The sequence below is a fragment of the Pocillopora damicornis genome, chromosome 8 (genome assembly GCF_964200805.1).
Source record: "Pocillopora damicornis chromosome 8, jaPocDami1.2, whole genome shotgun sequence".
In the NCBI taxonomy this organism is placed as follows: domain Eukaryota; kingdom Metazoa; phylum Cnidaria; class Anthozoa; order Scleractinia; family Pocilloporidae; genus Pocillopora; species Pocillopora damicornis.
Window position 1 is genome coordinate 20,265,463 of NC_142677.1, and position 18,304 is coordinate 20,283,766.

General features: G+C 38.9%; 4 protein-coding genes across 8 annotated transcripts; all 4 read left to right on the plus strand.

Moving 5' to 3' along the window:
• Positions 1 to 290: 290 nt before the first annotated feature.
• LOC113683236 (von Willebrand factor A domain-containing protein 2-like) lies at positions 291 to 3,580 on the plus strand. The gene is made up of 9 exons (XM_089214724.1): positions 291 to 310; positions 402 to 425; positions 575 to 598; positions 906 to 929; positions 1,227 to 1,250; positions 1,405 to 1,428; positions 1,830 to 2,248; positions 2,565 to 2,733; positions 3,396 to 3,580. Exons 3-9 carry the CDS (start codon positions 595 to 597, stop codon positions 3,413 to 3,415), a joined length of 684 nt encoding a protein of 227 aa, XP_089070850.1. The 5' UTR covers positions 291 to 310; positions 402 to 425; positions 575 to 594; the 3' UTR covers positions 3,416 to 3,580.
• Positions 3,581 to 4,424: 844 nt separating this feature from the next.
• On the plus strand, positions 4,425 to 7,076 carry LOC113683241 (peroxisomal membrane protein PEX16). The gene has a single exon (XM_027200458.2). It carries the CDS (start codon positions 4,440 to 4,442, stop codon positions 5,610 to 5,612), a length of 1,173 nt encoding a protein of 390 aa, XP_027056259.2. The 5' UTR covers positions 4,425 to 4,439; the 3' UTR covers positions 5,613 to 7,076.
• Positions 7,077 to 8,996: 1,920 nt separating this feature from the next.
• LOC113683228 (monocarboxylate transporter 10-like) lies at positions 8,997 to 13,990 on the plus strand. 4 transcript variants are annotated; one of them, XM_089214730.1, is made up of 4 exons: positions 9,021 to 9,459; positions 10,488 to 10,633; positions 11,117 to 11,682; positions 12,144 to 13,990. In XM_089214730.1, exons 2-4 carry the CDS (start codon positions 10,612 to 10,614, stop codon positions 12,714 to 12,716), a joined length of 1,161 nt encoding a protein of 386 aa, XP_089070856.1. In that variant the 5' UTR covers positions 9,021 to 9,459; positions 10,488 to 10,611; the 3' UTR covers positions 12,717 to 13,990. The 4 variants fall into 4 exon arrangements, with proteins under 4 accessions (XP_089070855.1, XP_089070856.1, XP_089070858.1 ...); XM_089214731.1 differs by having other exon boundaries at positions 9,366 to 9,459; positions 10,491 to 10,633; XM_089214729.1 differs by lacking the exon at positions 10,488 to 10,633 and having other exon boundaries at positions 8,997 to 9,459.
• A 742-nt stretch (positions 13,991 to 14,732) lies between these two features.
• Positions 14,733 to 18,051, plus strand: LOC113683227 (monocarboxylate transporter 10). 2 transcript variants are annotated; one of them, XM_027200441.2, is made up of 4 exons: positions 14,733 to 14,829; positions 14,939 to 15,177; positions 16,535 to 17,106; positions 17,418 to 18,051. In XM_027200441.2, the coding sequence occupies exons 2-4, from the start codon at positions 14,952 to 14,954 to the stop codon at positions 17,988 to 17,990; spliced, it is 1,371 nt and encodes a 456-aa protein (XP_027056242.2). In that variant the 5' UTR covers positions 14,733 to 14,829; positions 14,939 to 14,951; the 3' UTR covers positions 17,991 to 18,051. The 2 variants fall into 2 exon arrangements, with proteins under 2 accessions (XP_027056242.2, XP_027056244.2); XM_027200443.2 differs by lacking the exons at positions 14,733 to 14,829; positions 14,939 to 15,177 and adding an exon at positions 15,287 to 15,425.
• The last annotated feature ends 253 nt before the right edge of the window (positions 18,052 to 18,304 follow it).

Here is an 18,304-nt window from a genome sequence, read left to right on the forward strand (position 1 = left end):
ACTTTTTTATGTCTTTGTCTTCTTTTTAAAAATTACCTCATTATTTTAAAAAGTCTTTGGTGAAATTTTCCTTAAGCTATGTGATTTCACCTCATTCGTATTCTTTCCACTTACAGAAACCAAGCCCTTTGCCACAAAAGGTAAGTATAAAATCCAAAATTTCTTGAAAATGTTTATCCGTTATTTGATTTCTTAGTTTTATCTGCGCAAATCTAAACGTAACAACTTTAAAATCAACATGATACAGATTTGCACTAACTTCTTTTTTTTTTTTTTTTTTTTCCAGCCCCTAAAATATCTACTGAAATCAGTGAGTGTAAAAATTTGTTTTTTTTTCAAATATTTTTCTTGATATTACAATGTCTGTAATTAGCTTTGCATCACATTCTTTTTATTTCTAGCACACAAGACATCTACCACAAGTGGTAAGTATCAAATCAGCACACATGAATTTTTTCCAGTCTGTTGGTTCACAGTTGCATCTTTACAACTAAGAATATGACTTAAGTCAATATCACATGATACAGATCTCTATTAATCATTCGCATAATACTTTGCCTTTTTAAATTTTCAGCTCCTAAAACGTCCACTGCAATGAGTAAGTGTATTATTTACGTGATGTAGATTCTGTTCCCTTTTTTTGTCATACTTTTTACTTTTAGAATTTGAGTAAAGTATCACATAAACATGAGCTGTATATGGTTCTGTTATTAATCCCATTTAAGAATTTTTCAATTTTAGTACGACTCATTTACTTCAAAACAATCAGCATGCAATGAATATCCTAATACTTTTCGTCTTTGTCTTCTTCTTAAATGTTTTATTTTCGTCATTTTTATCAAATCTGTGATAAATTTTCCAGAGGTTATGATATTTCACCTTATTCGTATCCTTTACACTTCCAGAAGCCAAGCCTCCTACCACGGGTGGTGAGTGTAAGAGTCCACAAATTGTTGACATATTGTTTTCAGTCTTTTATTTCATAGCTATACATTTACAATTTAAAATATAAACAGCTTAAGAATCAACGTGATGTAAATTTCTATTCATTAGTCACTACGTTTTTCCTTTTATTTATGTCCTCCTTCTGCAAATCTGTATCAATCAGTGAGGGCACGAATCTGTTCATTTTCTTTTTAAATGTCCTTTCATCATTGCAAAAAGCCGGTGATAAACTTTCCTAAGGTTGTGTTTCTTTACCTTAATCATATTCGTTTCATTTCCAGAATCCAAGCCCTCTACCACAAGAGGTAAGTTTAAAATTCACAATTTGTTGACAATTTTCCTCTAGTCTTTCGTTTCATAGTTTTACATGTACACCTTGAAATCTAATCAAGTTAAAAATCGATATTATACGCATATTTAGTTAATTAGTCTGTTAGTTTTTTCCTTTTCTATTTTCAGCACCTAAAAAAACTACTCCAAGCAGTGAGTATGAAATTTGTATGATATGGATCCCTTTCATTTTTAACTATTGTCTCAATTTTCTTACTCATGATAAAATTGTCATACAAATACGAATCTTATTTGGTTTTCTGGTTTATCTCATTTCTAATCTTTTGAATGTTATTAAATGACAAATCTACTTCAAGCAGTAAGCGTCAAATAAATATTATACAAGTTTCTCATCGACGTTTTCTTTTAAATGTTTCGTCATTATTTTTAAAATCTAAGCAAGTCTCAACTGAACGTGAGGAAGATATTTTCTCCAGTTATCTGTTATGGTTACGTTTTCTAGTCCCCAATTCGTCAATGAATTTTAAGTGAGAAGTATTTACGTGTTATTAAGTACTATTTTAAAAAGTTATTTCACACATTCCCAATTGCAGTGTCTCCATCATTGCATTGCGCAGTCAATATGGGAGTTATTTTAGATGCGTCCCTCAGTTTCACTAAGTGGCAATTTAAAAAGACGAAGGAGTTTGTCATGGATCTGGCTAGAAGCATTGATTTGGAGTCAGGCGCTTCACAGTTTGGTCTTATTACCTTCAACGCAAAGGCCAAGTTGGAATTGGCCTTTGATTTGAGTCGTGGAGGAAAGCAAAAGCTCTCTTACATTGGTCAGAAACTCGACGGCGTGGAACTGAAATGGAAATCAAGATTGGACTTGGCTCTCAAGATGGCTAACAACGGTTTATTCACCTGGAAAGTGAACAAGGATGGTGGAGACAAAGTGTTGATTATTTTAGGTGATGGAAGATATAAGTCGAAGGTCTACGATTACGAGCCTTACGTGAAAGAATTAGAGGTTTGAACGATTCATTAATCAAGAAAGCTACATCAGCTTTGTATAAGGCCCTTATAAGTTTTTCGGCGACTCGTGATTTTAAGCGTGTTAACCGCAAACCGTGAAACGGGACATGAGAATCTGAGTTCTTCATCTTGATGCGGTGACATGATCCTTTCTCGCAGAAACTGCTTTTCTCGTTCCCAGTTTCTCACACTCAAATAAGTCATCCTTCAATAGCTGTAACATAATGTAAAAACGAGATAGGTGAGATAGACAGAGAATACAGGAATAAACTCGATCTCCTTATCCTTTTTAACGTTTTTTGGTCTTTAAGGAAAAAGGGGTGAAGATACTTGCTGTTGGAGTCGGATGGCCGAACAATCCAGTAGAGAAAGTGGTTTTCCTTCAAATTTTGTCAAATAACAACAAAAGGCTTTTCGAGGTCAATGAATTAAAAAAGCTGCCCAGTCTCTTACCAGCTGTAGTACGTGAGAGTTGCAAAGGTAAAGATGAGCCCTCCGTTCTACTGCTCAACATTATATTTCAATCGCGAATCCATAGCGATATACTATCGTTAATCGCTCTTACCAAGGGCTAACCCTCGAAACCTCAGCTTAAGAAACTCTTTTCAGTGGCCAATTTACGTTATCAACTCATTTGATCAAACCAATTTTCTCTTGTAAGATCCCCAACTGACGAACTGCCACAGTGTCTTTAGGTACCTACCTCCTTTAGACAAAGTAAACTGCCTGCAAGGCGATAAGGAACAGCCTTTTGAATAATAGTATTTGTTATTTTTTCTTGATATATGTCATGATGTCTCCATCTCTTGCTCTCACTTATAAAAAAACTTAAAAACTATCTCAGTCTTTCGACTGCACCCTTATACGAGTTTTCACCTATGACATCCTTAGGCACAGGTTGCAACAGAAACGAGAGGGTTGGTTACCTTTCCTTCGATCTCGAGAGGCATCTTTTAGTTAAACCTGACTTAAAACTGAAAACCATTTCAGTTTTTTTTTTAAACGTCGTGGCTGTAAAGTATCCCCGCACTCGAACTCTTCAAATTATCACATTTGTTCAAGGACCGTCAAGGGGCTAAGTTCGTAGCTGAAACGGGCTTTCTCCTCAGATGCTAATCAAAGTTCATTTTTTTTCTCTGTAGGCTCGAGCAGTGCCGGCTGATAAGACTTATCAGTAGTGCCGACTGATAAGACTTATCAGTAGATTTGTGCAGGGGTTTAGAGGACAAAACTACCTCGCTGCTATTGGGTATACGAATTTTTGGGATGACAAATAATCAGTTGAACATTTAAAACCTATATGTAGCCTCAAGATAATAAAGTATGAGAGAGCATTGAATTATGGTGTTGTCATCAGTTTTTTGAGTCGTACATCAGAAGTTTTCCTCGACCATACAACTGCATGGACAGGCCTTGATTCCAGCCTGTGTCGCTGAAGATTTTTTGCGTTCTCTACCGTATTTGTGTGCGCACCGTGTTTTTTTGTGCACTGAGAGATGAGCCGCGAAGCCGTGAAGGAAATTATCTTCCGTCTGCTCACCTCTTAAGCGCACACAAAACTGCCAGCTTCATGGGTTACCCTGAAAATTTCCCTCTGCATTCCTATAAAAGGTTCACTAATAGCATACTTATAGCCGGTTCACCAGTAGCACATTCAGTATTGATGATTTTGATGATCAATTGGAAATCCAATTGGACTTTAAAAAAATAAAATAAACACTTGAGTGACGTAGAAGTGAGAGCCGAAATAGTTGCGGAGTATAATGAGATGTGTAGATCGTGATTAATACGACAGTGGTGGTTGGGATCGATTTAATAATTTACCTTAGAGAAGAAAACAGACGACATTTGAACACAAAATGCGATTAGTCAGGCTCTCTATTTTGTCCCAATTGGTATTTCAAGACTTGCAGTGCTGATCAGGTGATTGTGGAAATACGCTAGTAATGTTCAAACGCCGCCAAATGCAAAATTGAAAGTATAATGAAAGAAAAAGAGATGCGTGTACAATTAAAGTTACCCAAGCAAACACATTTAGTATAAATCGTTTTGAGTGAAAACCGAGAGAATAAAAACTGTCTATAATATCTTGATAAAGATTTAACTCCGCTCCGCCTCGCTCAGCCCCGCTCCTCCTCGGTCAAAACTTCGTCAAGCGCGTCGTCAAGCGCAAAAATATTTCTGACATGCGCAAACTCCTACTCCAGATCGCAACTGATATGGCGGAAGGGAACACTTCTCCATCGCACTTGCTACAAACATCGCAGGAATTAATAGCTTTGGGGACGACACACGCCACTGCTATTCGGCAGAAGTATGAACAGTTTGTCTTACACAATCCAGAGACAATTTCGACAGTGGAATCCATTTTGCGAGCGCTGTCGTACATGCTTCCAGGACGATTCGGAGCGTCTGAGGCACTGTCTGAGCTCGTATTTTCAGCATCGCAAATTCTTACGCTGCTAAACGATTGCATATTTCGTGAAGGAGGAAGCAGTCTGGCATGTGATGTGACATCTTCCTGGAGCAAACAACGTTTATTGTTGTGGCTAACTGTCATTGAATATTTAGAGGTGTTTATCGAACTCAGCGCCAGTCGTTTGTGGGGTGAAGCAGGAAAGTGGATCATTGTCGTAGTTTTACAAATAGCCAAGGCTGCTTTGAGATTCGCCTTACTATTCAAGTATAATTCAGGAATTCAACGGACACCTCTAATTCCACCCTTTGATCGATCAAAACTGGTGAAACCTGAGGAAGTGGATCGTGAAGATCCTGACACTTCGAGAAAGGTTGAGATTTCAGACGAAGCGGTCCCAAATGACGAAAGGTCACAGACGAACGGCCATACAGGGCCAGTTTGGCGAGGGCCTAGATCAGGAAGGGTTGTAAGGTCCCTTGGCGCCACACCAAGTGGTCCAAATCGTTCCTGGAAACTCCCAGAGGGAACCTCTAAAACCAAGACGGCCTCTCAACCAACCGATCTTTCTTCTAGGAGAATGGTAGCTGAGAGCCTTTACATCTCAAGACCCTTGCTTCACGTCACAAGTATGTTTATGTTTGGACAAACCTCGTGGAAGCCGTGGTTGATTTCTTGTGGAGTAGATGTCACATCATTAGCTCTTATGGGTGATTCAAGTGAACTAAATGATGAGGAAAAATCAGAATTGTCCAGAAGAACATTTCGGCTTCTCTTTTATCTTTTGCGATCTCCATTTTATGATAACTACTCAAAGACTAGGATTCTAAGTTTCCTAAAATTTATGACAGGGAATGTTCCTGGGGTTTCTCTTGTGCTTAATCCTTTGCTGGACTACCTTCCAACTTGGCAGAAGATTTATTTCTATAACTGGAGTTCCTAAAACTTTGCAAGGGGATTCTCCATCCCAAAGCTGTTCTAACAGGTGTCCTTTTTTTGTTACAGTTTTTGACTAGATTTTAAATTATCAATCTACAATCAACTCCCAAGGACACAAATGATTAACCCTTTCACACCAAGGAGTGACTAAGCATGAATTTCTCCTCACAACATCCATACATTTTTAAGCAGAAAAGCAATGAGAAGTGGAAAAATTATCATCAAGGAGGATATTACTTCATTCTTAGATCTAAAACTATAGGCAATGAATGACAAACAGTGTGGAAAAGCTCTACCATTATCTAGATCAAGGGAGTGAAAGGGTTTTAACCCTTTACACCCTAACATCAGTATCCATATTCTCCATACTCTTCTCAATACATTCCCTTTAGTCTGGACAAGGAGAATTTGTATCACAATCAAAGGATCTTAGGTTGGTGATCATTTCCTTTATTCTTCTGATATAAGTGAATGACTTGGCAGAATTACTGCAAGGAGAGTTTGGATGCTGGTCACTCTAAGGGTTTAAAGGGCTGAGAGAAATTGAAGAGGAGTTGAGAACAAATGTGGGGAAATAAGTTAACCCTTCAACTCCCATGAGTGACTAAGACAGAATTTCTCCTTACAATATCAATACAAAATCAAGAAGGCAGGTGATGAGAACCGAGAAAAGTATCAGTTAAGGGATTAGTAGTTGATCCAATACCAAATTCTCAGAAGTAACATCAGAAGAATTTTATAGTGAACAGTATGGAGAATTACTCAAAAGATCTTGGGAGTTAAAGGGTTAAATATGGTGAGAACTGTATTACTGTTCATGTAGTTTACATCTTCATGAAATTTAATCTCATTATTGAAATGGTATGAGTGAGAAATTACTATAAAAGACAGTTCAATAGTTGATACTTTGGCCTTTTTTGATAACCATTGGTGAGCCTTAAGGTTTTGATGTAAATCTTTTGAAATTTTCTCACTAATGTTCTCATAGAATGTAGTTATTACTAACAGCTTATTTAGATCATCTATAAACAGGGTTGGTTTAATGGTCCAGTGGTCTACAGAGAGTGTTTCACACATTATTTGACCCTCAAACTCCTAAGAGTGTCTAGCATTTAATTTATCCAATGAGAATCAACCTTGAATCAACCATGAAGGTCACGAGAATAAAGGAAATGATCTCAAACAGAAAAAGCTCTTGATTACGAGACAACTTCTCTTTGAAAGTACCATAGGAAATGTTGGGAGATCTTGCATACTGATGTTAAGGTGTACAGGGTGAAAAGCAGTTAATTCACTTTGGTGCTAGTTTAACTTAACAGTTGTATTTACTTGGAGTTGTTAATAAAGCAAAGTAACATTGTTTCTTAAAATAATTACTGTTCATAACTTAAATACCTACATGTAGTTTAGGATGAAAATATTGTACTTTCAGGATGCCTTTATTGGATATTAAATCCATTTTTATGAATATGTAGAGAGAGTATATTCTACATCCTTGGATACCAGTTTAAGCTATTTTTGAATGATCACCTTCATGTGGGGTCACCCCTGGTGGGAGATATCCCTGGATGGATCATCTCCCTCCCCCCCCCCTCCCTATCTCCACTCCATTTATCAAGGGAGATTGGAGTGCTGAAGGCCACTTTTCTGATAAGAAATATAAAAATTATGATTACTTTGTTGGGCAATGTGGCCCATTTTGTGGGCTGAAATGTAGATTTTGGCAAAACAAATTTTAGCTCACCAGAAGCCTCACATGGGTGTTCAGACTGTTTTGTTTTCATTTTGTTCAGTTGTTATCTTTTTGAGTGCCCTCCAAGTGATAACGATAGTAACAAAGTTTATGTCCCTAGGCATAAACATGTTTTGGGCTCTTCTTAGAGTCAATTAAATCCTGGCCTAACGGCTCTTGATAAAATGACTCTTATTTGGCCCAAAACATATACATTCTTTTCTTGATTGATCTCATTATCATAAGTATGCCCTCTTTTTGAGAAAGTTAGGATGACTCTTTAGATATTTTTGAGGAAATAGAGTAGCCATTGTGAGATTGATATTAGTTTATGAGAATATTCATGTCAAGTATTGCAGGAAACCCAGTTGCCTTTCCAATAAGGTGGTTTTGAATTATGGAATATTAAAATCATTAGTCATTAATCTTAATGGCAGTGAAATTTGATTTGATTAGTTATATTTCAATATTATGAAATATAGCAACAGGTGATCTCAGACTGGCACAAATTCAAACCTGAATTGAATCTGTATGACATGTTGCAAGGACAAAGATCATTGTGAAAGTCACATGAAATGTTTTGTTGCTAAAACTTGCCTTGAAGTTAGCAAAAAATTACTTTCTGCAATTAGAAATTTGTTAAGTGTAGTTTCTTAGAAATAAGTACCTGATAATAACAGAGGCTCTCACTCAGAGCATTATACCACAACCATACTCCACTAAACAAGATGATTTAATTTAAATTCTTTTTCAGTTTGGAACTTAAATAAAAATGTTAGAAGCTAGGCAGCTTGTAATGTAATCATTAGAACAGGCTAGTTGCCAAAGTTGTATTTGAGGGGTGAAACAAAACTCTGGTTTCAAGACTTAAGGTAACATTTTCATTGATTGGGTAGCTCCAAATTCCATTTACCCTTTTAACTCCCTTGGGTGACCAAGACAGAGTTTCTCCCTACAATATCAGTACAAAAGTAAGCAGGCTAGTGATGGGAATAAAGAAAATATCAACTAAGAGATTATTCACTGATCTAGTGCCCAACTCTCAGAGCTAACCTTGTGAGAATTTCATGGCAAACAGGTAGGAGAGTTACTAATGAGATTTTGGGAGCAAAAGGGTTAACAGCCGTATTAGGGAATCTGGCTAACAGTGAAGGATAGGCTTTGTAAGGATCATCCTTGAAGTTTAGGAGTTGAAAGTACAAAGGTGGATTGGACTTCATATCAGATTGTCTTCGATTAAAACTTTCAGTAGTACCCTTACTCCACCTCCTGTGGGGGAGAGCACATTTCTTTGACTGCCACCAATGTTTGAGACCCACCACATGGCAAACACGTGCTCTGAGGAGAGAAGCCAGGGAAACGGAAGAGTGAGAAGAGTGTTGACTGAAATCTTGTTTGCTTGACTGAATTAATATTATTGAGCTAAACATTCAACATGTTTGGCGTTTTTAAAATCCTCCCTTTTTTGGTTCATTTATTTCATTGAATTCCAAGTCCTCAACCTATCCCACAACGCAGCACGTATTCTAGCGAAGGAAAATAGGTTTAACGACTCTAAAACGCCCTCAAAGCGCATTGCGTGACAAGATCAAACAATGGATGCTAAAGAGTCTAATCACGCACTGTAGGTTCCAATTTTGGAGAATTGATCGGCGTGACCCGTGACCACGTGTACTTCCTAAGCTGGACAAAGAAGATTTCTTATGTACATCTGTTCCGTGAAAAAAAACAAAAGATCTTTAATATTCGTTTTCGATGGTGCACGTGGTTAGAAGAAACCAAAGTCAATTTTTACCTGTCAGTGATCGTGGGGAATACATAATATTACGAAGTCAAATTGACCAGAATTGAGCTGTTTACGGGAAGAGTAGCCCAAGATTATTCACGGAATCTGACATGAAGAGAAATGGAAGTGATAAAGAAAATGAACACAATACGAGAAGCCCAAATTTTGGTCTAAACGCTACAGAAAAAACCCGCCGTGACGGTGGCTGTTCGTGGTTAGTATGTTTGGCAGGATTTCTGATTCAAAGCATCGTTGGCGCACAAGGGAATATTTCCGGAATAATTTTCGCTGGATTGCTGGATAAATATAATGACAATAGCCGAAGTCAAACTGGTAAGTTATCCTTTTATTGGCTTTGGTAAAATTCTTATTGTTGATAGAGTACTAGGACGAGTGAAAACTGAAAGCCATGGGGCTAGACATCGCATACCTTCAAGAATACCAAAAATATATTACAGCATGGTGAAATGTGGGTACCGCGCACGACATGTTACAGTGCCTATCACTCCAACTTGCAACATGAATGGAACTAGCGATAAAGAACATTAAATTTTGCATAAAGCAAACCAACCAAAGACTAATCACGGGACTACACATTAAGTGTCCTCATACCATGACGCTAAATTTGCCGATTATGGCGTTTGTTTTGCATGTCACGCACGTCTTTAGGTCGACTTATTAATGGCACCAGTGGGGCGTTTTTGCAGTTTTAAAAAGTTTCATCTCAGACTGGTCAGATGAAGATCAGAATGCTACCAGATTGTCTACAAGTACTTGAATCTTCATTACTGAATTATTTCCCTATACAAGGATTGTATGAGAATCTGTCGTCGTCTCTTGAAAGACGTCTGACAACAGACACTTCCTACTCTAAATACAAAATCGGAAGGACATACGGAAATATTTGACAGCACTTTCCAGTTTGCCATTAATTTTCATAAGTACAACATCAGATGTACAGTTAAAAATTTATTTACAAATTAATTACAAATTATATTACAATTTAGGTAAACAATCAACTTCTTTCGTTGCCCTTGATATCAGGAAATATCTCCCATGTAAATGGTCCATGTAGCATGCCAGCTCGCTCTGTAGGTTTAGTTATACAGTCAGGGTAATTTTTTATTATCAACTGAGTTGATAACGTAAATTGGCCACCGTTAAGAGTTGAAAAGCTGACATTTCGAGCGTTAGCCCTTCGTCAGAGCGATTGGGTTTTACAGCGACTAGTTATACAGTCAACTCACTCGTTAGCGGACACCCTCGGGATCTGGAGAAAGTGTCTGTTAGCAAGAACTGTCCACCTACGAGAATTGCTCTCCTAGGCAGACACAAATGAATATCAGTTGATATTCTCTTAGCAGACACCAAAGAAAATACGGTGGTTGTCCGCTTACAGAAGAGTGTGATGTTTGACTCTTGTTAATGTCAAACGAACCGACAGCTTGCTCTCCATGTATGAAGATTTGACAAATTCGATATCCAATGTTTTGTTGCTCTATCAAAGGTAACGTTTTTTTTATTTTTAAATTCTATTGGCCATAGTCAGTTATGCATGGGGGTGTCCAGCTTACGAGAGAGCGTAAACAAGAAAAGGAGCGAGAATGTTTAAATAAAGAGTTTGCTAGGGAGGCAAAAACGGGAATTGAAAAGAATGTCCCTAAGTAGAACTGTCTCCTTACGAGAGGGTCCGTTAGCGAAGAGTTGACTGTTATTTCATTGCAAATGTGATGACTGAAAAATTTTGTGTGATGATGAATTAATAATTTAATGAACTAAGTAAGGAGGTTTTTTTTCCCATTATCATGACAATAACACGACAGCTGCATTAGTTGATATAAGTCACGCGAAATCGAATGCGACAGGAAAGCCTCTGTGATGTGTTTATACTAACCTTACTTAGAGAGTTTGTCAGGTTTTTAGCCTGCAATGTTCTTTGGATTTCTTTTTGTAGTTGTTTGTTCATGACGTTGAGTACTTGTCTCCTCAGCTTGGGTAACCGCTATCGCAGTGGGCGTATCAGAGATATTTGGAATGATTCCCGCCATCCTTAGTAACCGCTTTGGATTTGCCAATGTCATCATGCTTGGTGGAGTGATATGTGCAGTTGGAATGTTTACCTCGTCGTTTGCGCCGAATATCTACGTACTTTATTTTACTTACGGTTTAGTCTGGGGATTTGGCGCGTGTCTCTGTTACCTTGCTGCTTTGTTTGTACTTCCCCAATATTTTCACGCGCGAATCGGCTTAGCTAATGGGATTGTATTTTTTGGCGCACCAGTTGGTACTTTAGCTCTAACTCCATTCGTTGCTCATCTGCTGCAAAGTGTTGGGTTGGCCAGAACGTTTCAAATATTAGCTGGGATTCAGCTTGTAATTGTGTGTAGTGGGTTTATGATCAGACTTGTTCCCCCACCTTCTAAATCAGACCAACTGCACAGCGAAAGTGAAAGAAAAAGTGGGTTTGACTGGACAATATTCAAGAACAAAGGTTACATGACTTTTGTAGTAGCGTTATGCCTCTTTATGCCCGCCTACTTAGTGCATGTACATTTGGTAAGTCATCTCCGTGATATCGATGCTTTCTCAGGTTGTTAAAACTCTTTGCATAATAGATTCCTTGTTGCTATACTTTTGTTCAGTAAGACATCCCGGATCTCGTATCAAGGTTTCTGAAAGTCTAAAAAATTTTGGGGGGTAAATATCCTCTTCTTTATGTACTAATATAAATGTATGCGTCGTGACATTAATTTGTCGAGCAACAAATTTGGAATTTGAATCGGCCTGGTAAGCTGAGAGGCCGCTCGGGAAAAAGTCTTCCCTCAGTGGGAAAGGGAAGGGGACCTTCTCTTTCAGCGTGCGCTCGCTATGTTGATTCTGGAACCCTTTTTAAAGCGAAAAATGGGTAAAATTTGGTAAATAGACAACATCTTGGCTACTGCAAGTTCATTTCATAAATACATAGTATTGGGGTGATTTTAAAATAAAACTTGCTGCTCTTCTTTTCCTATCTACAGGTTAGACTTGCCAAAGACTCTGGCGTCGACTCAATCAAAGCAGCCCTTCTTGTCAGCTTTGCAGCTTTTGGATCAGTGACTGTGCGGCCATTTTTCGGAAAGCTAATGGACATGCGCTATGTAAACCGTCTGACTGCGATGCAAATAACGCTATTACTTTTAGGTGTTTCTTCAACACTTGTTCCCATAGCAACTAACTACGAATGGTTAGCAACTTACGCCTTCTTCTCTGGATTTCTAGAGGGATGTTTTGTAATTTCATTGCCTTTAACTGTGCAGGATTTGGTAGAAGAAAACCAGCAAGCCTTAGCTCTTGGATCGCTGTTTTGCTTTCGTTCTCTTCCCAAGACCGCTGGTCCCTCGATCGCGGGCTGGATTTATGACGTAACTCACAGCTACGACATAGCGTTCTTTAGTGCAGGCGCCGTCACTCTACTTTCCACATGTTTGATGTTCTTGGTTCCATTGTTCCAAGATAGGTCACTTTCCAAACGAAAGGAAATTCCTCGGCTGTTAAGAAACCCTGAGCTTTATCAAAAGGAAATAATTGCAGCAAAGGAAACTTGTTTGTAGAGAAGGAACATCGAAATGAATTTAGAAAGTGGACAGAGACTGATTTCGTTGCCAATTCATTTGTGGTCCCCAGTCGACTCCTCATTCAATTTGTCCTCTGTCGTGAAAGTTCCAGCATATTGTGTAACGATTTAATTGTGTGACAGTCTGTCCTATTGTTAAGTTGCATAATTCATGACATCAACGAATGATAGAAATCGGAAGTCCGTACTTGACAGTTTTAATTAGTTCAGATTATCACCTGTCAATCGCTGTACATGAATTGTTTCTTGGTTTTGTAGAACTACCCGCCACTGACGCAGCTACAATAACTGAGTCAATTCTCGAGAACCTCAGTCAATGGGGGATCCATCTCGATCGACTACGGGGGATGGCTTTTAGTGGCACCTCTAACATTAGTGGGGAACGCGCAAGTGTCCAAGCAAGGATAACAAGGCGCTATCCTGACGCTAGATACTTTTACCACCACTCGAGTCCCTGTTTGAACCTGGTCGTTGTTGCCAGCTGCAATAAAGTACAAAAAATCAGGAACTTTATGATAACATTTGAAGAGCTGACCTTCTTCTCTTCATATTCCGCTAAGAGAAGGGAATTCTTAAGGAGATATTAGTCACTGCTTCCGAAGTGGATGACTTTTTGTTCAACTACCCAAGAGAGGAGCACGAAGAAAGCTTATTCACAACCAGCCAACACCAAGAGAGTCTACCAACTCTGAGTGATACCCGATGGTTTTCCAGGGTAGATTCCACGCTGTTAGCCAACTACCCGAAGATCTATGACGCAGTTGCCGAAGTGGAGACAATCCACGGGCAAGTATTCACATGATGCCTCTAGCTTTCTTCATGCCATGGAACAGTTAAGCTTAATTACGTCAGCAGTCTTAAGTCAGCACATATTGGGGTATACAAGACCTCTTTCTGTCCTCCTTCTGTCGACGACATGTGATCTAATGAAAGCGCACACAGAAGTCAGAAATCTAGTTTCCGTTCTCGCCGGAATAAGAAATGAAGAGGAAATTAAAACGCCGAACGAGCGAGCAATAGAAGTCACTACTACTGTCGACGTTAAACCGTCAAAGCCGAGAACTGCAATAAGGCAAATGCATCGGGCTAATGCTAATACTCAATCAACCTCTGACTGCTATTGGCATGTGTCGCCTGCCAAAAGAGAGCATGCATATTTGCGCGTGTGTGTGGGTGTGTGTTATATATATATTTTTTTTTCTATGATTCCCTAATTCTAAGCGGACGTGATAAACACGTTTTTTTGTTTGAAAGGTTGAATCATTACTACCCCTTCTTGGATAATGTAATCAGGTGGGCTTGTTGCTCAGTTGGTAGAGCACTGCACCGGAATCTCAGAGGTCAGGGGTTCAACTCCCGTACAAGTCTGAATTTTTTTTTTCAGGTTTTATTTTCATTACCGCTCAAGTAGTGTTCGCTACTTCGAAGATCACTCTCATCTTCCTTTATTGACAACAATAATATTAATACATACATACATACGTTTATTGACCACTTCCCCAAAGGGGCTTTTCAGTGCCAATTACAAAGGAAAAGATAAAAATAAAAACATATACAAATAATTTAAAGTTAGTAATGTCTTCAGTATTCCGTTTAGATAAAATAGTCATTCATTTGGAACTTTGCTTTATCTCGGTTTGCTGAAGGATTTTTCGGTTGTGCAGACCTCGGAGAAAAGTATTCCCACATAGAAGTTTCTCTCTGAACGGATGAAACACGCGTCGAGCCATCTGTATCCGATTTTATACTCTGAAGTTTACCTGGTAAAAGGCGAATCGTATAACCATAAATTCACTTGAGGTATCTCTTCTGATTTGGTCGAGAAAAAAAAGAAAACCTTGCTTTAAGCTTCACGAAAAAATGTACTATTTCAATGTCAAGGAAAAAACTTTGTGGCGATAATGTAAGATCAAATATTGAGGTAATGACAAATCTACCACCCACCCACCCCTCTCTAAAATTGCAATTATCCTTTGAACTATCCGATCAGCTCGTATCTGTCAGGTCACCCAGAGCCGAGCCATCAATTATCAAGCAAAGGAATATCCATTTCCACACGTGTATGGGGAAACCACAGTCAGTTTTAGCAAGTAAGTGATCGGAGGAAAAACGTCAACTTTTACGGATTCAATGTGAGATTTTCTAGGAAAATTTCATGAGAATTGCCAAACCTTTTCTTCGCCATCTGCGGCCATTTAGCTGACCACAAGATATGGCTACCGCACATGGAGATGATGAAGGACACGAACACATCACGCGAAGCCCAAATTTTCCTTCGGGCGCCACAGAAAAAGATCGTTTTGATGGTGGCTGTTCGTGGGTAGTATGCATTGCAGGATTTTTGATCCAATGCATCGTTTGTGCTCAAGGGAACCTCTCTGGATTAATATTTACGGCAGTATTGAATGAATACAACAACACTAGCCGAAGTCAAACTGGTAAGAAATCTTGTTTCGTTTTTTAACATTCTAATTGTCTATCCAGTTAGAATCACTACTGGTACGTACTCAAAAGAGGTGAAAAAGTGAGTGAGCTTGACTCGACCCTGACACTAGCCACCCGAGCTTGAATTTCAATTTACAGTCATCACACAACACCATAAAGAGTTTCAAAGCTGACGTTTCGATCGTTTGCCCTTCGTCATTCGCCGATAAGAACGTCGAAAAATTGCAATAAGCCATGTCAAGTGAGTACACTAACACAAAATCATATTAAATAGTGGTCGTCACACGATATAGAGCGGGAGATGTGGATATTTGCGATCGCGCACAATGTTTACGTTACGCGATGGGCCAAATATAAGGATTTGTGTGGAAATAAAAGGTCGCCGAGCTCACAAACGAAAAACTGGGTTGATTCAGGGCTTCTTAGCTCGGATTTAGTTTATCTTATAATTGGCTACCGTGTAGAGTTTCTTGAGCTGACGTTTCGGAGCGAAGGGCAAAGCAAATGAACTAAAACCGATCTAAACGGCCCTACATCAGCCCAGAAAACTCACACGATACTAAGGAACAACCTCTTGAGCAAGGTAAGTTTGTTTTTACTCAAAACCAGTTCAAATTTTTTCGGTTGTGAGATCGACCGTTTATTTCCGTGCAAATCCTTATATTTCCCGCATTGCACGTCGTAAACATCTTTACATGTATACGCAGACTCATCGTGTGAGTATGGGCTCCTTGTGTTACGATTACAAAAGAGATCTCATCCTCTTGTGTAATTAATTGTCATGTGCCTCATACTTGTTTTCCTTTTACCACATTTCTGTAGAAAGATATGACTTTTCATTCCCTTGTGTTTTCAATCTAATTGAACATGGTCGTTAAGCACTAAAAACTAGCTGACAGATGCTTAATAAATGCTATATCTTCTTTTTCTTTCGTAATTTTCTTTGAAATTTACTGACTGTCAGGCGAGTAACAGTGGAATGAAAAAGTGTCCAGACGTGTGATTTGGTTAGAGAGCTCACTTGATTGACAAGAGGACGAACGATACCAACATTGTCAGTGTGCTGAAGGTGCTTTAGACGCAGAGCACCATTTAAGCATCGCAAGAAATTTTTATCAATCGTCTGTCACTATCAGATATCTATCCGATATGACTATGATCTAAAATGTTACCTTACACAACGAGCAGTCCCTTCCCTTTCGGTGAAATCCGTCGGAACGTAAATCTCAGGCTTGTGCGTTTCGTCTAAGAGTTTTATTTCATCTATTTATTTATTTATTTTAACAATAAAAAACGACCTCGCTCATTCATTCATGCATTGTCAGTGACAGTGTGTTCTTATCTCCTTAGCTTGGGTAACAGCTCTGGCAGCCGGTGTGTCAGATGGATTTGCAATGATTCCCGCCATCCTTGGTAACCGGTTTGGATTTGCTAATGTCATCATGCTTGGTGGAGTGATATGCGCAGTTGGGATGTTTACTTCCTCGTTTGCTCCGAACATCTACGTACTTTATTTAACTTACGGCTTAGTCTGGGGATTTGGTTCGTGTCTTTGTAACTGTGCTGCTTTGTTTGTGCTTCCACATTTTTTTAGCGCGCGAATCGGCTTAGCTAATGGAATTGTATTTTTTGGCGCACCAGTTGGCACTTTGGCTCTAACTCCATTCGTTGCTCATCTGCTGCAAAGTGTTAGGTTGGCCAGAACGTTTCAAATATTAGCTGGGATTCAGCTTGTAATTATGTTTAGTGGATTTATGATCAGACTTGCTCCTTCTCCTCCTTCTAAATCAGACCAACTGCACATCAAAAATGAAAGAAAAAGTGGGTTTGACTGGACAATATTCAAGAACAAAAGTTATATGACTTTTGTGGTAGCGTTATGCCTCTTTATGCCTACCTATTTGGTACCATACGTGCATTTGGTAAGTCGATGTATTAATTCGGCCTTACTTATGCTCTCCATTGTTGTTTTGTTTTCATTTCTTGTTAAAGATTCAAGACTAAGGAAACTGCACCTTGTTTTTGTGGCTCAAACAAAATTTGTCCAAGAAAGGGTGTGTTCCTTCTGAGATTGTCTATATAATACAGTACCAGCGTGCATGGTCAGTCCATATCGATATGGGACGCACTGCACTCTTTGTGGGGTCTTTACAGCACATATACAAATACAGAGGAGCGAGGTTACCTTTCTTTTTTCTACTCTAATTTCTCCATTTTTTTCCTTTATGGACAGGTTAGACTTGCTGAAGACTCTGGCATTGACCCTATCCAAGCAGCCCTCCTGATCAATTTTGTGGCGTTGGGATCAGTGATAGTGCGGCCATTTTTTGGAAAGCTAATGGACATGCGCTATGTAAACCGTCTGACAGCGTTGCAAATAACACTTCTACTTTTAAGTGTTTTTACAACACTCGTTCCCATAGCAACTAATTATGAATGGTTAGCAACTTATGCTTTCCTCTTTGGATTTCTGGAGGGATGTTTTGTAATTTCATTACCGTTAATTGTGCAAGACTTGGTAGAAAAGAAACAGCAAGCCTTCGCTCTTGGATCGCTGTTCTGTTTTCGTTCCATTCCCATGACCGCGGGTCCGTCCATTGCTGGCTGGATATATGACGTAACCCAAAGTTACGACGTAGCGTTCTTCAGCGCAGGTGTGGTCACGGTACTTTCCACGTGTATGATGTTCTTGGTTCCGCTGTTCAAAAATAGATCGTATTCCAAACAGAGAGAAACTATTCAAGTAGTAAGAAACTCTGAGCTTTGTCATAAGGAAAGCATTGTGGCAAAGGAAACTTGTTTATGAAGAATCTGTAGGGAAGACATACCTGTAGCTCGTAAGGAGTAAAAGAAAAGGGTTATATAAACAGCTGCCAGCCATCTCTGACCCTTAAATACAGACTTATTTTCAAACTGGGTCGAACGCAAACTTTTCTTGTGAAAATAAGTTTTGCTTGGATCACATTAATTAATTATTTTTATATCGCAAGCGTTGTATAACCCTTGTTTCAAAGCAGGGGTCATGTGTATTTTGGAAGTGTCTTACTCCAACTCGTGACTATTGTCCAATGTCGCCGCGTTTCTCTTCTTCTCTAGATCCCTCTCGGTGCGCGCCACTAT

Coding starts and splice junctions, on each gene's coding strand:
- LOC113683236 (XM_089214724.1), top strand. Junction 1,251..1,404: donor CAAGCCCTCTACCACAAGAG/GTAAGTTTAAAA, acceptor TTCTATTTTCAG/CACCTAAAAAAACTACTCCA. Junction 2,734..3,395: donor AGTACGTGAGAGTTGCAAAG/GTAAAGATGAGC, acceptor TTTTCTCTGTAG/GCTCGAGCAGTGCCGGCTGA.
- LOC113683241 (XM_027200458.2), top strand. CDS start 4,440: ATGCGCAAACTCCTACTCCAGATCGCAACTGATATGGCGGAAGGGAAC.
- LOC113683228 (XM_089214729.1), top strand. CDS start 9,237: ATGAAGAGAAATGGAAGTGATAAAGAAAATGAACACAATACGAGAAGC. Junction 9,460..11,116: donor CAATAGCCGAAGTCAAACTG/GTAAGTTATCCT, acceptor TTGTCTCCTCAG/CTTGGGTAACCGCTATCGCA. Junction 11,683..12,143: donor ACTTAGTGCATGTACATTTG/GTAAGTCATCTC, acceptor TCCTATCTACAG/GTTAGACTTGCCAAAGACTC.
- LOC113683227 (XM_027200441.2), top strand. CDS start 14,952: ATGGCTACCGCACATGGAGATGATGAAGGACACGAACACATCACGCGA. Junction 15,178..16,534: donor CACTAGCCGAAGTCAAACTG/GTAAGAAATCTT, acceptor TTATCTCCTTAG/CTTGGGTAACAGCTCTGGCA. Junction 17,107..17,417: donor TGGTACCATACGTGCATTTG/GTAAGTCGATGT, acceptor CTTTATGGACAG/GTTAGACTTGCTGAAGACTC.